Source organism: Tachysurus fulvidraco, unplaced genomic scaffold, assembly GCF_022655615.1.
Source record: "Tachysurus fulvidraco isolate hzauxx_2018 unplaced genomic scaffold, HZAU_PFXX_2.0 HiC_scaffold_42_np12, whole genome shotgun sequence".
NCBI classification, from domain to species: Eukaryota; Metazoa; Chordata; class Actinopteri; order Siluriformes; family Bagridae; genus Tachysurus; species Tachysurus fulvidraco.
In genome coordinates, this window is record NW_025927275.1 from 126709 (window position 1) to 141708 (window position 15000).

General features: G+C 41.9%; 2 protein-coding genes across 3 annotated transcripts in view; one reads left to right on the plus strand and one right to left on the minus strand.

Annotated features, from left to right (window-relative positions):
- The window catches only part of twist3, a 6620-nt gene extending 6422 nt beyond the window's left edge, over positions 1–198 (minus strand). Inside the window, exon 1 of the mRNA XM_027168455.2 lies at positions 1–198. This exon is cut by the window's left edge and continues 60 nt beyond it. The gene's annotated coding sequence lies outside the window, so the exon portion shown is untranslated.
- A 13509-nt stretch (positions 199–13707) lies between these two features.
- LOC113656972 (PTB domain-containing engulfment adapter protein 1-like) overlaps positions 13708–15000 on the plus strand; it is a 4652-nt gene continuing 3359 nt past the window's right edge. The window contains exons 1-4 of one of the 2 annotated variants that reach the window (XM_027168457.2): positions 13708–13784; positions 14217–14298; positions 14381–14452; positions 14604–14681. In XM_027168457.2, coding sequence (XP_027024258.1) covers positions 14254–14298; positions 14381–14452; positions 14604–14681 — 195 coding nt within the window. In that variant the 5' untranslated portion in view covers positions 13708–13784; positions 14217–14253. Of the gene's footprint in view, positions 13785–13918; positions 13938–14216; positions 14299–14380; positions 14453–14603; positions 14682–15000 lie in introns of those variants that run through there. The other variant, XM_027168458.2, reaches the window with a different exon arrangement.

The following is a 15000-nucleotide window of genomic DNA, read 5'->3' on the forward strand; positions in this document are numbered from 1 at the left end:
TTAACCACCATCTGGTTTCCAGCAAATTTATAAAGACCAGCTTGGACCTCACAGACTCCACCCACCACCATCACTCATTGGACACGTTAAGGGACACACCCAGCTCAGAGGAAATGAGATGAATGTTGAGACTCATCACTGATTGGAGGATGAACTTGTGGAGGTGTGATAGGAAGGACCAGGCCTGAGTGTGTGTTGTGCCGCTGTAGCTTCTCCTGAAGTGGTGTGTGTCTTATTAAATCCAGATTTTACACTTCCAAATCATGTCTACACACAAAAAACACACAACACTTTTCTGGGTTAAGATTTAAAGATTAACTTAAATGTTCAGCACATTATTAGAACTGACTACGGAACAAGTGACGCTGCATTTGACCTTTAACTTTCTTACTGAGAGGACAAGAAGGAAAGAGACAAAAAACCTCTCTCTCTCTCTCTCTCTCTCTCTCTCTCTCTCTCTCTCTCACACACACACACACACACACACACACACACACACACACACACACACACACAAACACACACACACATTTATATCTTATCTGGGAGGTGGGGGAAAACCAGAGAACCTTGAGGAAACCCAGACAGATACAGGATACATGAGACTGAGTTTATTGTCTTTACTGCTGACTGATACAGAATGTCATCATAGCTGGCCATCGGTGCTCAGCATCAGGAGGAGTGTGATGCAGCGCAGGGGGTAAAAAGTGCTCTGTAGGTGAGGATCTGACAGCAGCTACAGGATGACAGTGAAGGGTGTGTGACAGTGTGGTGGTAGAAGGTGCAGTTTAGTTTCACTGGTCCTTGTAGATGACTAGATCAAGGCAATGAGACGATTTTCCAAAAATTTAAAGCTACTCAGTTACATGTTCGATGAATACATCTGAGACATGTAGCTTTAATACTCTCTCTCTCTCTCTCTCTCTCTCTCTCTCTCTCTCTCTCTCTCTCTCTCTCTCTCCCTCCATTTGCTTTTTATTCCTCAGTTAACTCCACAGCTGGGAGGAATGTCTGCTCTTGTCCTGTGTCCAGCTTTTCATCTTGTGACACAATCTGATGCTCACGAAGACTAAAAAACACATGGATTTCATTTGATTAATGTCTAACAGAACGTGTGCTGGTGTGGAGACTCCACTGATGATCTGCTTTATTCTGGTTAAATTTCAGTGTGCAGTCAGAACAGGATCAGATCTTTATTTACTTTAGTTACACAGATCACACAGAGTAATTAGAGCAGGCTGAAAACATCTAGCATCGAAACATCTTTTCATTCTGCTTCATTATTTTATATACATTTACTGAAATGAACTAGTGTTATCATTTACAGCAACATTAATTAACAATCATATTAACGCTGACATTAACATTGACACTGACTTTAACAGTTAGTCCAGAACACAGCAGCTAGAGTCCTAACTAGAACCAGGAGATATGAACACATCACCTCTATCTTATCCTCACTACATTGGCTTACAGTCAAGTTTTACATTGATTATAAAACACTATTATTAACCAATAAACACCTAAAGGTCTCACACCACAGTAACACATCCACCACACCTAATTCAATCAAAAGGTGTAGGATATTTGGTAGAGCCTCAAGTTTTTTCAGCATTGTTTAAGTGTGAGGGGTCGTGAGAGGTCCACAGTGATATGAACACCGAGGAACCTGAAGCTGTTGACCTTCACCACTGGTGTCCTGTCAGTAGTGATGTGGGTCACTCCCTGTCCTGTCTCCTTAAAGTCCACTTCAAGCTCCTTGCACTGTTGTGTCATCCATAAATTTGACAGTTGGTCTATATGGACTACATGAGAGGGCTGTGAACATTGTGGGGTTAAAGTGTGGCTGATATCTGCAGACAGGAAGTCCATGCTTTAGCTGCACAATGGAGGGCAAATTGGTATTGAATGGTTTGTGATATAGTTAATTTCACTAAGCTGTGTGTCGTGGTGTTGAACTGTGTTTCTGTCTGGTCTCTCTAGTGGCATTTAGCTGTTCTGATGGTTTTACTTAGGGCAAAGCTGGCATGTGTATAAGTCTTCCACACTGCTGAGATTAGAGAAGCAAAGATTTACGTGTTTAGGGCTGTGTGAACATCAAGACGCTACAAACACTTCAAGATGGTGAGTGTGGATGCTGTGCCGTGAGCTACGACCCAGTTCAGCAGTCTGATCGTATAAAATATCAACATTAACTAACATTAACATTAGCAAATATTAAGAGAAACATTAGCAGTAACTAACTTTAAGATGTTCCAGATATTTCTCTTTTTTCTTTCTTTCTTTCATCCCTCTAGTCTTGTTTTTCAAATTTCCGCCTTATTAAACTGAAGCTGAAGCGCACCGAGTGTCTTACAGACTTTTCCTCTGTCATGTTTCAATTTTTTCAAGTTCACTTTGAAGCTGCATTTTTTCAAAAATCCCCTTAATGTCAGACAGAGTGTGCATCTGGAGTGCACTTCGTTCTTACTGATCACTGTTGGAAATTATTTAGACCTGAAACAGCTGCACGACCTGTTTCACTAACTCTCATCCCAAGTGCACATGTCCAATAACTCTGAAAACAAGTGCACTTCTTCTGACAACTCTCAAACAAATGCACTTTCCCCAATAACTCTTACAGAACCCCTCACTTATGGAATAGCCTTACAATTAGTGTTTGGGACTGTTAAGAGTCTCACTGCTGTGGATAGCACCATGTGGACAGCCTGGAGACACCTGGGACTGCTGTGGATAGCACCATGTGGACAGCCTGGAGACACCTGGGACTGCTGTGGATAGCACCATGTGGACAGCCTGGAGACACCTGGGACTGCTGTGGATAGCACCACTTGGAGACCAGGATGGTGGCTTTGAACTGCTCTTGCAGTAGTGGGTTTTGCTCCCTGGTCTTTAGCACTAAACATCTGAAGTGGCTTCAGCAGGAAGGAATTAGAGATAAATCTATAATGTACTTAGAAATGATCATTTATATGTTGCTCATAAACTCCTGGTTACACAATCCCACTCTCAGTGTTTATAATGATTTATAATCCCACTCTGTGTTTATAATGATTTATAATCCCACTCTCTGTGTTTATAATGATTTATAATCCCACTCTCAGTGTTTATAATGATTTATAATCCCACTCTGTGTTTATAATGATTTATAATCCCACTCTCTGTGTTTATAATGATTTATAATCCCACTCTCAGTGTATATAATGATGTATAATCCCACTCTCTGTGTTTATAATGATTTATAATCCCACTCTCAGTGTTTATAACGATTTATAATCCCACTCTGTGTTTATAATGATTTATAATCCCACTCTGTGTTTATAATGATTTATAATCCCACTCTGTGTTTATAATGATTTATAATCCCACTCCCTCTGGTGGTTTATAATGATTATAATGATGAGTATTTTAATTCAGTTTTGAATTATCTTTGAGTTTATACTTTAACTCCTTACTTTTTACACAGGCTAAACACACCGGCAATAGCAATAGGATCTTAAGAGTAAAAATAATCGCTCAAAATACATTTTATTTGTTTTCCTAGTGTCCGCTTCTAGCTGGTTAGCATGACTAGCCTGTTACCGGTTACCGCTAGTTCTCTACACCTTCACAAATGATCTCTGTTGTACTTGCGCTATAACACCACGTTGCTTGTGTGTCTGCAGGTAAAGACACATTCAGTCTGCACTTGGTGAAACTGAAGCTGGAGGCCATGGGGAAGCAGATCCGTGACCTACAGGTGAGGCAAGCTGAGCTGCAGGAGCAGAAAGCCATGCTGGAATCTTCCCGGTCAGTCGCTCACCTGTCTCAGGTAAATCCCCGGAGTGAAATTAGTACTGCCTCCACCTCTACTTTGTGTATTTCTCTGTCGAGGCCCAGCACACCCAGGTGTTATTTACTCCAGCACTAGGTAACCACGGACCCTGGGTGCAGCAGCAGAGGAAGATGCGAGCCGAGCCACGGTCGAGGACCTCTCCCCCTCCCCCGCCAGTGGTGTTTGAAATCCCCACCCGGGAACACTTCGTCCCACTTCGCGAGATGGAACGTGACTCTGTGATCATCGGAGACTCCATCATCTGCCATGTCCGTGCTACTGTGGCTAAAGGTAAGGCTCGCACTCACTGCTTACCTGGTGCTCGTGTTCTTGATATCGCTGCACAGGTACCTGGGATCGTGAGCAGGAACACCGGTGCTGTGGTTCTTCATGCTGGCACGAACGACACCAGCCTGGGGCAGTTGGAGATCCTGAAGAGGGACTTCAACACCCTGGTGGAGACGGTTCAAAAGCACATCACCCACGGCAAGGATCACCGTGTCTGGACCTCTTCCCACATACCAGCGAGGAATCGAAATGTTCAGTAGACGTTTTGCTGTAAATGAATGGTAACAGTCATGGTGTCACAGAATTTACTCTTTATTGAAAACTGGAATGTTTACTGGGAGCGTCCTAGTCTATTCTGTGCTGATGACCTGCACCGCAGCAGAAATCCTCTCGGACCACATCTCCAGCACGCTGCACACCTTCTGACTGGTAAACTACGATTTAAATCTAAACTTTAATAGCCGTCCTTCACCTCATTATCACATTGACACAAATGCACACAAAGCTCACCCTATAGAAACTGTGTCTGTTCCCCGAGTAGTCAGATCGAAAAGTAAAAGCGTGAGAAGTTCTCTAATTAATCTTACTGTAATTAGACCAGAAAAATGCCAAAGAAACAAAAACAGTTCCTAAAGTTTGGGCTCCTGAACATTAGGTCACTTACACCCAAAGCCCTTATTGTAAATGAATGATTTTTCTGTTTTTTTGTTGTGTGTTTTTCTGTTTTTAATGACTTAATGGAAAGCACATTGATCGGCAGAATAAATTGTCATTGTCATCATACGCTAGATTTAATAATATCACACAGAATAGATGTCACTGATATAGATATCATACCTCAAAGTGATGACATCACAGACCATTACCTCATAATGTACACACTACCTGTAGAACAGACTAACTGTGTCTCACCACGTTATCGACTCGGTAGGACTATTATTCTGACCACTAAAGACAGATTCACTGTGGTATAATAGTCACACTCACACCCTCAAGAGAGCAACCAGTAACCTCAAGTGAAAGTGGAGAAAAAATAAATTAGAGATTTTTATAATTGTGTATAAGGACAGTATGTCCAGCTACAGACAGGCTCTAAATAAGCACCTGAGCAAACTCATAGAAAATAACCAGAACAACCCCAGGGTTTATTTAGCACAGTGGCTAGATTAATAAAAACCAGAGACCTGAACACACGTCCATCACAGTTCAGTAGTGAGGACTTTATGTGGTTCTTCACTGATAAAATTAAAAGCATCAGGAACACAATAGGTGATGCTCAAAATACTGTATGAGAGCAGCTTGTGACTCAGTCTCACTTAAAGCTCTACACTCACTCAGTGCTTTACAAGTACAGGACAGGAAGAGTTAGATAAACTACAGCTACACCAACAACATGTTCACTAGACCCCATCCCAACTAAACTACTGAAAGAAGTGTTACATAAAGCTGGTGAGTCTCTTCTTAATATCATTAACTCCTCGTTATCTTTAGGTTACGTCCCTAAATCCTTCAAGATGGCAGTTATTAGGCCACTCATTAAGAAACAGACTTTATATCCTAATGAACTATCAAATTACAGACCTATCTCACATCTTCTGTTTATGTCTAAAATACTTGAAAAGGTTGTGTCTGTTCAACTGAGCTCCTTCTTACAGGAGAACAATATCTCTGAAGAGTTTCAGTCAGGTTTCAGGCCCCATCATAGCACAGAAACTGCACTTGTTAAAGTTACAAACGACTTGTTCTTAGCTTCGGACCAAGACTGTATGTCACTATTAGTTCTACTTGACCTTAGTGCTGCATTCGACACTATAGATCACAACATTCTTCTAGATTGCTTACAATATTAAACAGGTATTCATGGTCAGGCTTTAAGCTGGTTTAGATCCTACCTGTCTGATCGACACCATTTTGTAGAATTAAATGGTGAATCCTCCAGTTTATTACCAGTTAATTATGGGGTCCCTCAAGGATCAGTTCTAGGACCTCTGCTTTTCTCTATATACATGCTTCCATTAGGGAACATTATTAGAAGACAATACGATACACAGTTCAGTCAGGACCACTTGAGTCAAAACAAAGACAATTCTTTGACATATATTTACATTTTTATTTGCAAGCTTGTTAAATTTACATTTGGCGGTATGGCTCTGTTCTGAATTCCCCATCCTTTTCATGAGCTCCATGAAAGCTAGTCAGGGAACAGCAGCAGCTTCTGGGGACAATCTCCCATTAACTGGGAAAGCAGCAAGACAAAATACCCCCATTTAGAACAGAGGCAAGGTAAGGTAAACTTTTATTGCCCCCAGTAGAGAAATTTGTTCAAGATTGAGAAGATCGAGTTCAATTAGTGTCCATGGCAACAAACAAGTGGGCAGAGCAAACAATTAACAGCAGGGAAAGACAGCAGACAGACTCATTACAGAACCCCCCCTCTACGAGCGGCTTCCAGACACTGTCAAGGCCGCAGAAAACTGGTCCAGGAGGGCGGAGCAAAGGCACTACAAGGGTGGGAGGGCCGGTCGAGTTTGTGTTGGGGTGAAGCCGGCCGAGCAGGTGGCCAGGGCGGAGCCGGCCAAGCAGGTGGCCAGGGCGGAGCCTGCAGAGCAGGTGGCCAGGGCGGAGCCTGCAGAGCAGGTGGCCAGGGTGGAGCTGTAGGCAAGACCAGGGACTACAGCAGAGTTAGCAGCCAGGGTGATGCTGCAGGCAGAGACAGAGACCAGAGCAGAACTGGAAGCCAGGGTGGTGCCACAGGTCGAGCCAGAGACCATAGCGGAGTTGGCGGCCAGGGTGGTGCTGGAGGTGCTCTGGACCTATAGATGAGGACAGGAGAGGGCGAGGCCTACAAAGTCAAAGAAACAAAACTAATGACAGACAGGGCAGATCGGCTGGTTAGTTCAGATATACTCGTTTTGGGCCAGATTTCAAGTTCGGCTAACTTGGTCGGAATAAAGAGCTCCAGAGACCTGGTCGACCCCGTCAACCCGGCTGGTCCCGTCGACCTGGTTGGCCCGGATGTTCCCGTCGACCCGGTCGGCCCCGTCGACCTGGTCGGACCGGCTGGTGAAGCAGATGGCTTAGAAATGCCGGCCGCCCAAACCGACACCATCGGGGGCTTTGTCAGGCTTGAGACCAACCAGTTCTCAACTAGGCTTACCAGTACGGCAGCCATTGTGTGAACTGGCTCGGGACTGGCGGCAGCCATCTTGTCAACAGGCTCGGTCACAGGCGTACAAAGGACTGGGCTGGGCAGGGTTAATGTGGTGCATTCGTGCATCCGTGGCTTATTTGGCTCCGTATCCCACGGACCCCGATGCCTACTGCTTCCCCCAATAAATATTTAAGGTCGGCGTCCATCTCTACCCTGCTCACAGTTAGAGAGGACCCACCCAGGAGCAACGCTATATTGACAAAGTCTGTGAAAGACCCCATCTCTCGGCCCAAGGGCATCAAATAGCGTACCTTGTCCTCTAACCCAAGCCTAAACATGTCCTTAAGAGCCTTTTCCCCAAAGTCCACCTGTTTACACAGGTCCATGAATACCTCAACATATTCCTTGATTGGGGAATCCTCCTGACGTAAACAGAACAAGATTTCTGCTGGATCCATGGTTGGCTAGTCGTTCTGTCACGGTGAGGCAAAGGCGAATGAGGATCCAAGTGCAGTCAAACATTTATTAAACAAAAACAAGAAACAGGAGAACAGACAGGCAGGAAAGACTAGGCAGAACACCGGGCTAACAGGAAATAGAAACACATACAACGACTAGCAACATGGAAGTGAACAAACAGAGTAGATATAACAAACAGGAACCAATCACAATGCAGAGACAATCTATGACTAAGACAACACACCTGGGGGGAAGATTGAGTTCAGTTAGTGTTCATGGCAACAAATAAGTGGGCGGAGCAAACAATTAACAGCAGGGCAAGACAGCAGACAGAAACAGGGCAAAACACAGATAGACTCATTACACTTACAGTGACATGTTCGTACATAGTTTGCAATGGTGTCAATTCTTTCACTCTTATAATGTTCCAGTGATATGATACAGTATCTGATTAAACTCTTAATTACTGCCTGGCAAAAGATTACCATACATTTTTGATCAACCCCATGCTTTTTGGAGGCCAGTGGACATAAGGGTCAGTGTTATTTTGGAGGCGAGTGGACAGAAAGATTGTGAAAGCTACTGGACCACTAAGGTGTCAATACTTTTGGAGGCAAGCAGACATGAGCATGTGACCTGATCCGAATACCCGTTGGGCAGTTCCCCTCATTGTGCTGAGTGTTTTGATATGTCACATGTCCATGTTGTGCAAATTTTTGATTTCGCTTGTTTTGGGGGCGGGGCTACACGTGACGTCACGTGACGTGACCAGAATACCCGTGGGGCAGTTCCCCTCATTGTGCTGAGTGTTTTGATATGTCACATGTTCATGTTGTGCAAATTTTTGATTTCGCTTGTTTTGGGGGCGGGGCTACATGTGACGTCATGTGGTGTCGAGTGACGTCACCTTAATACCCGGTGGGGTGCCAATACTTTTGGCAAAAAGTGGCTACTGAGGGTTTGGACATTTCATGTCACTACTGCAGTCATTATGGAATTCTACTTATTATACTGCATAGAACATTACATGCAATTCTTAATGTTGGATGTGTTGTGTGTGTGAGAGCTTAGAGGACTTTTCGGAATTCCCTATTCAAGTCTATGGGATGATCGATCGTCGACTACGGGAAAACCGAAAACTCCGTCGGAACTCCGAAATAAAAACTTGGTCCGGAGTAAGGTCCTAAATAACCTGTCCGAGTTCGGTGTAAATCACTCGAAAACTTGCCGAGTTATAAACCTCAAAAGTTTATAATGGAAGTCTATGGGCAAAAGGCCAATTTGAGCTTCCGTACCGGGAATGCCAGAATTCCGATCGCTTAGAAAAATAGAAGCAACAAACTTCAGACCAGGGTCTACGACATATCCGAATTTGGTGCATGTGGCTCGAAAGCCCTAGGAGGAGTTACTCTTGATAATTTTTTGGCTAATAATAATAATAATAATAATAATAATAATAATAATAATAATAAGCTTATAACAGAAATCAGAATGGTGTCAAAAGCCAACATAATAAGAGAGTGGACTTAAAGGTAACCTCTTAGTTAAAAGATGCGGCTGCAGCATGTTGAAAGCCGAACTAAAATCTAGGAACACAAGGCGTGCTTATGAGCTGGTAACCCTAACCCTAATCCTAACCCTAACCCTAACCCTAATCCTAACCCTAACCCTAATCCTAACCCTAACCCTAATCCTAATCCTAACCCTAATCCTAACCCTAACCCTAACCCTAATCCTAATCCTAACCCTAATCCTCATGATGTCTATTTATTAAATGTGTGATGGTTATAACAGCATCATCAGCAGAGGTGGCAAAAGTACACACATCCTTTACTCAAGTAGAAGTACAGATACTCATGTTTTAAAGACTCCAGTAAAAGTAGAAGTAGTGACTACACTCTGTTACTCAAGTTAAAGTAAAGAAGTTTGGGCTCTGACATGTACTTAAGTAAAAAGTCACTGTTACTACTGTTTAGTGTCATGCTGGTAACTGGACGTCAGGTTTTATATATATATATATGTGTGTGTGTGTGTGTGTGTGTGTGTGTGTGCGTGTGTGTGTGTGTGTATATGAATATATAATTTTGGAGTGTGTGGATGGATATTTGTGTTCATCAGCCACAAGAGTGTTATGAAAGGCACTGATGTAGGTGAGGTAGGGTGGAGTCAGCGTTCACATTCATCCCAAAGGTGTTCAGTAGGGATGAGATCAGAAAACAACCACATATAGCAGGAAAGGTCAGGTGACCCAATACTTTTGGAGATATAATGTATACCAAGTGTATCACCAAGGCCATTTCCCAAACTGTAGGGAGATTCCAGCTCTGTGCTTCAAAACAACTCAAAATTATTGTGATGTTTTACAAATGATGAAATTAATGTTCATTAAATTAAGCACTTGGTGTTTTTTGGGTTGACCCCAGGGGCAGTTCTAGGGTTTCATCTTTAGGGGTTTTAGCCCTCATTTTCCTTTTCCTGCAAATTTCCTGTTCCTGTGTAAAACCTTATAAATAAAACGTGTTCTACTCGTTTGCCTTTACACTCTCATCCATGACATTAATCGACCTTTTTGCTGGAGCCATGTTTGTCATAATCTTCATAGAATCCCATATTTTCCTACTCTTCCTATTCGAACAGTGGCCTTCAAATGTCTCTCTCTCCTTCCTCCTAGCTGCACTTAGTTTATAGTTAAGTTCCTTCTGTACAGATTTCATAGCTACCAAGAAGTCCTCTCTCCTGAATGTCCTTCTCTTTCATACTATATACTCTTTAATTTCATTAGAAATATAGGATTTATTGTTTGGGTATAAAGTTATTGTTATTTGTTCTAACACATTGTCTTTACAGAAATGTATATAGTCTGTGATAATCTCTGCAGTTCCTCCAAATCCAAACTTTGGAAGATGTCCCAACTGGTACAGGAGAAACATTTAAAGTTTCAATTCCATCATTATTCCACACATATGTAGGGATTAAATGGACAGCTTTATGATCAGAGGAGCACAACGGTGGTTTAACCTTAGCTATATAAGCATTCTTAACAACTCCATAACATTTGTCTGAGATGTTTTTGCTTCTAGTGTTACAGTCCACATATTGACAAAATCCAGGCAACACAGCTTCAAGCACACAATTGTTAAAATCTCCTAAAATACGACTGGATGCTTCAGGATTGTGTTGTAGTTGTTTGTGAACACAGTCTGCTGTAAGTTTAGCTGTGTTTGCAGCATTTCCTCTGGGTGGAATATAAACAGTACATAATAAAATATTCCCAAACTCACGTGGAAGATAAAAAGGCCTCAGACGTAGGCATAATAGTTCAAACCCGCTCTCTCACAGAGACTTGTGAGCTCCACTTTTGATTTATATAGACACAAATACCTCCACCCTCGGTTTTGCCTGAGTTGTCGTTCCCAACCGCCCGTACCAAAGAAAAGCCATCGAGGGCAACCAACGAGTCAGGCACATCCTCTCATAACCACGTCTCAGTGAACACAAGCAGGCATGAGTCCTGATACTCGTATCGGTGTTAACTCTGAGCTCCTTCACTTTACTTCTCAGTGAGCGGGTGTTACAGAGAAGCACTGAGGGAAGTGGTGGTCTTCCTGCCCTTCTCCGTACTCTCTGCCGCACACCACTACGCTTTCCCCTCTTCCATATCCATGACCGACGACCTTCCGCTAATGCTCTCACCTGTAGTTCCCTCGGTAACTGGGGGTGATTGTGTGGCTAGGCCGGAACAGTAAAAGTTGGTCTCTGGTATAGCGTAAGACCGTCTCTGACCCGAACTCCTGATTCACCTGCATAGCGTTGCATGTAATCATCCATACCATCGAAATCAGCAACGTCTCAATAAAAACAGCATCGTGTGGCATCTAAGCACCGCGTCTAAAGCATTAACATAAAAAACAATTATAAATAATCAAAACCGCTAAAATGAAGTACATTAAACAAACAAACAAACAAACAACAAACACAGAGCAGCACGAGATAGCAGGGTCGCGAACAGAGCAGCGCCACCGGAAGTGAAGTGTCCCAGAGCCTGCATCAGTGACAACAGAATGATGCTGATTAAGTTAAACACAAAGTCTCAAGGAGGAGCTGGGGGGGGTGGGGGTGGGGGGTGGGTTGCAGCAAAGCAGAGGAAACAGCCAAGCAGACAGACTGAAAAAAGCATTTAAATAAGGAACCCTGTTTGAAAGAGACCAATTGCCCGCTTAGGAATCAGATCAGCTGATGGGCGGGGTTAGAAAATGTTTGACAATCAAAAAATGAAAAATTGGATGATCTGTAATATTCTGTTGTTAAACTCCGATAAGACAGAAATACTACTCATATGTCCAAAAACCAGCACACAGAAACTCTCACAACTTAACTCCCATTTAGAGGGATGTACTGTTACTAGTAGCTCGACAGTGAAAGACCTGGTGTTTATTAGACAGTAACTTGTCTTTAAACTCATATCACCATATTACAAACACAGCCTTCTTCCACCTTAGAAACATTGCCAAGCTGAGAAACATCCTGTCTGTATCTGATGCTGAGAAGCTAGTTGATGCCTTCATGACCTCTAGACTGGACTATTGTAATGCATTACTAGGTGGTTGTCCTGCATCTTTAATAAATAGGTTACAGTTAGTCCAAAATGCAGCTGCCAGAGTTCTCACTAGGACAAGAAAGTATGACCTTTAACCCCAATGTAATCATCTCTACACTGGCTACCTGTTAAGTTTAGAACTGACTACAAACTGCTGCTACTTACGTACAAGGCTCTTAATGGTTTAGCTCCCATGTATCTAACTAGTCTTCTAACACGTTACAATCCTTCACACTCTCTGACATCACAAAACTCAGGACTTCTGCTAGTTCCCAGAATATCTAAGTCTACTAAAGGTGGTAGAGCGTTTTCTTATTTAGCTCCCAAACTCTGGAATAGTCTTCCTGATAGTGTTCGGGGCTCAGACACACTTTCCCAGTTTAAATGTAGATTAAAAACTCATCTCTTTAGTCAGACGTACACATAATACATCCCATAATATTACATCATATATCCCATAATATTGTGCACTAACCCTAGACTCTGCTATACTAAAGAGACTCCATGTGGTGTTTGAGGACAACAACCTCCTCATCACTACAACATTTATCAGACTGTATATATATAATCACACCCCCAGTGTCACCCAGATGAGGATGAGGTTATATAATCACACCCCCAGTGTCACCCAGATGAGGATGAGGTTATATAATCACACCCCCAGTGTCACCCAGATGAGGATGAGGTTATATAATCACACCCCCAGTGTCACCCAGATGAGGATGAGGTTCCCCTTTGAGTCTGGTTCCTCTCAAGGTTCCTTCCTTTACCATCTAAGGGAGTTTTTCCTCCCCACAGTCACCTGAGTCACCTCAGACTTATTCATTAGGGATAAATACATACACATTTATATATAACTAATATTAATCTGGGATTTTTATATTATATTAATCTTTATATTAATCTTTATAATAACCTTCTGTTCTATGTTTATGTTCCTGTAAAGCTGCTCTGAGACGATGTCAGTTGTTAAATGTGTTATACAAATAAACTAGAATTGAATAATCCCACTTTCTCTGGTGATTTATGATGATGTATAATCACACAGTCAGTGTGAGGATGAGGACAGTCTGTATCTCCACATATGTCACTCAGCAGCTCCACCTAATGGTAATGTCAATCATTACATTGCCTCCCTTTTTATTACTATTGTTGTTTTTTTAGGGTTTGTCCCAAAAATCCTCGGACCAAACATGGTTTTTGAAATTCCATTTTACAAATGGATATAATTTAACGATTTATATTAAGTAAATGTTATGGCTATTATCTCTGCTCTCCTAAGGCTCACTGTTTCTTTCTTGATGTGTGTGTTAGTGTTTATTATCTAAGGTAAAGATGATAAGCAACAGTAACAGGATCAGAGCTGAACTCAGCAATAAGGAAGCACAGAGTCCAGTTAGTGATTAACTTCTGAGTATAAAGTGAAGAGAACGTCAGGGTGAGGACGAGATTGTCACGACCTTCACACTGAGAAAGTAAGTGTTTTCATGTTTAAAGTTGGTGTGTGTGTGTGTGTGTGTGTGTGTGTGTGTGTGTGTGTGTGTGTGTGTGTGTGTGTGTGTGTGTGTGAGAGAAAGAGAGAGAGAGAGTTCTGAAGGAAATCGATTTAGTGGTGACTTCATGATTATGTAAATAAAGAAATAAAAGATCAGACTTCATCATACGAACATGTAGAAACCCCACACTGTTCATTAAAATGGTCAGAACTCTAGAAGGTTCCAGCGAAACCCTGTTGTGATTATAATAATCATTTATTTAGAGAGTTCAACCTTTAACTATTCTTTCCTAAACTCTTCCTTGGGATACTGACACTTTAACAGAAGTTCTTCTGTCATATTTAAATGAATACAACAGGTTAGTGGTTTTAATATGACTAAGTTATATAATATAATATTGATATTTTTCAGATCAGTTTTTCCCGTCTGTGTTGGACTGTGAGCAGCGATGAGTGACAGTGAAAACGATAGTGAAATTTACTTCTCTGTTAAAGTGAGTGCTGTTTGTTCCTCAATAGCAGGAGTTTGTTTGCTAGAGTCAAAAATAATTGTGTGTGTCTGTGTTTATTCCCCAGTTCCTTGGCCGCCTGGAGGTGACGTGTCCGGTGGGAATGGAGATTCTGATGGAGGCTGCAGCAGCACTGCAGGTCCTCACATCCTCTATTTATTATTATTATTATTATTATTATTATTATTATTATTATTATTATTATTATTATTATTATTATTATCTATTTAACATGCAAACTTATACAAAGTAATGTGGTATTTCCTGTTTATGTGCTGTTTGTCTTACAGAAAGAGAAGAAGAAGAAGAATAAAGTTCACCTGTTTCTCTCCAGAAGATCCATCGATATCCTGCAATTTAAGACTAAAGTAAAACTGCCCCCCCCCCAACACACACTCTTTACATTTATAGATGCACACACACACACACACACACACACACACACACACACACACACACACACACACACACACACACACACACAAACAAAGAAAGTCAGTAAAAGGAATTGTGATTTAAAGTAATTAATGAATTATGCTCATTACTAAATTAGTCTAAATTAGACAGAAAAGTAGTTTAGCATTTTATAAAAACAAATAGATGTTCAAATATTTTGCCTCCTTTCTCAATACAATGTGAGCAGTTCATTAATTCTATGATACAATCATTCTAAATCTTACACTAACC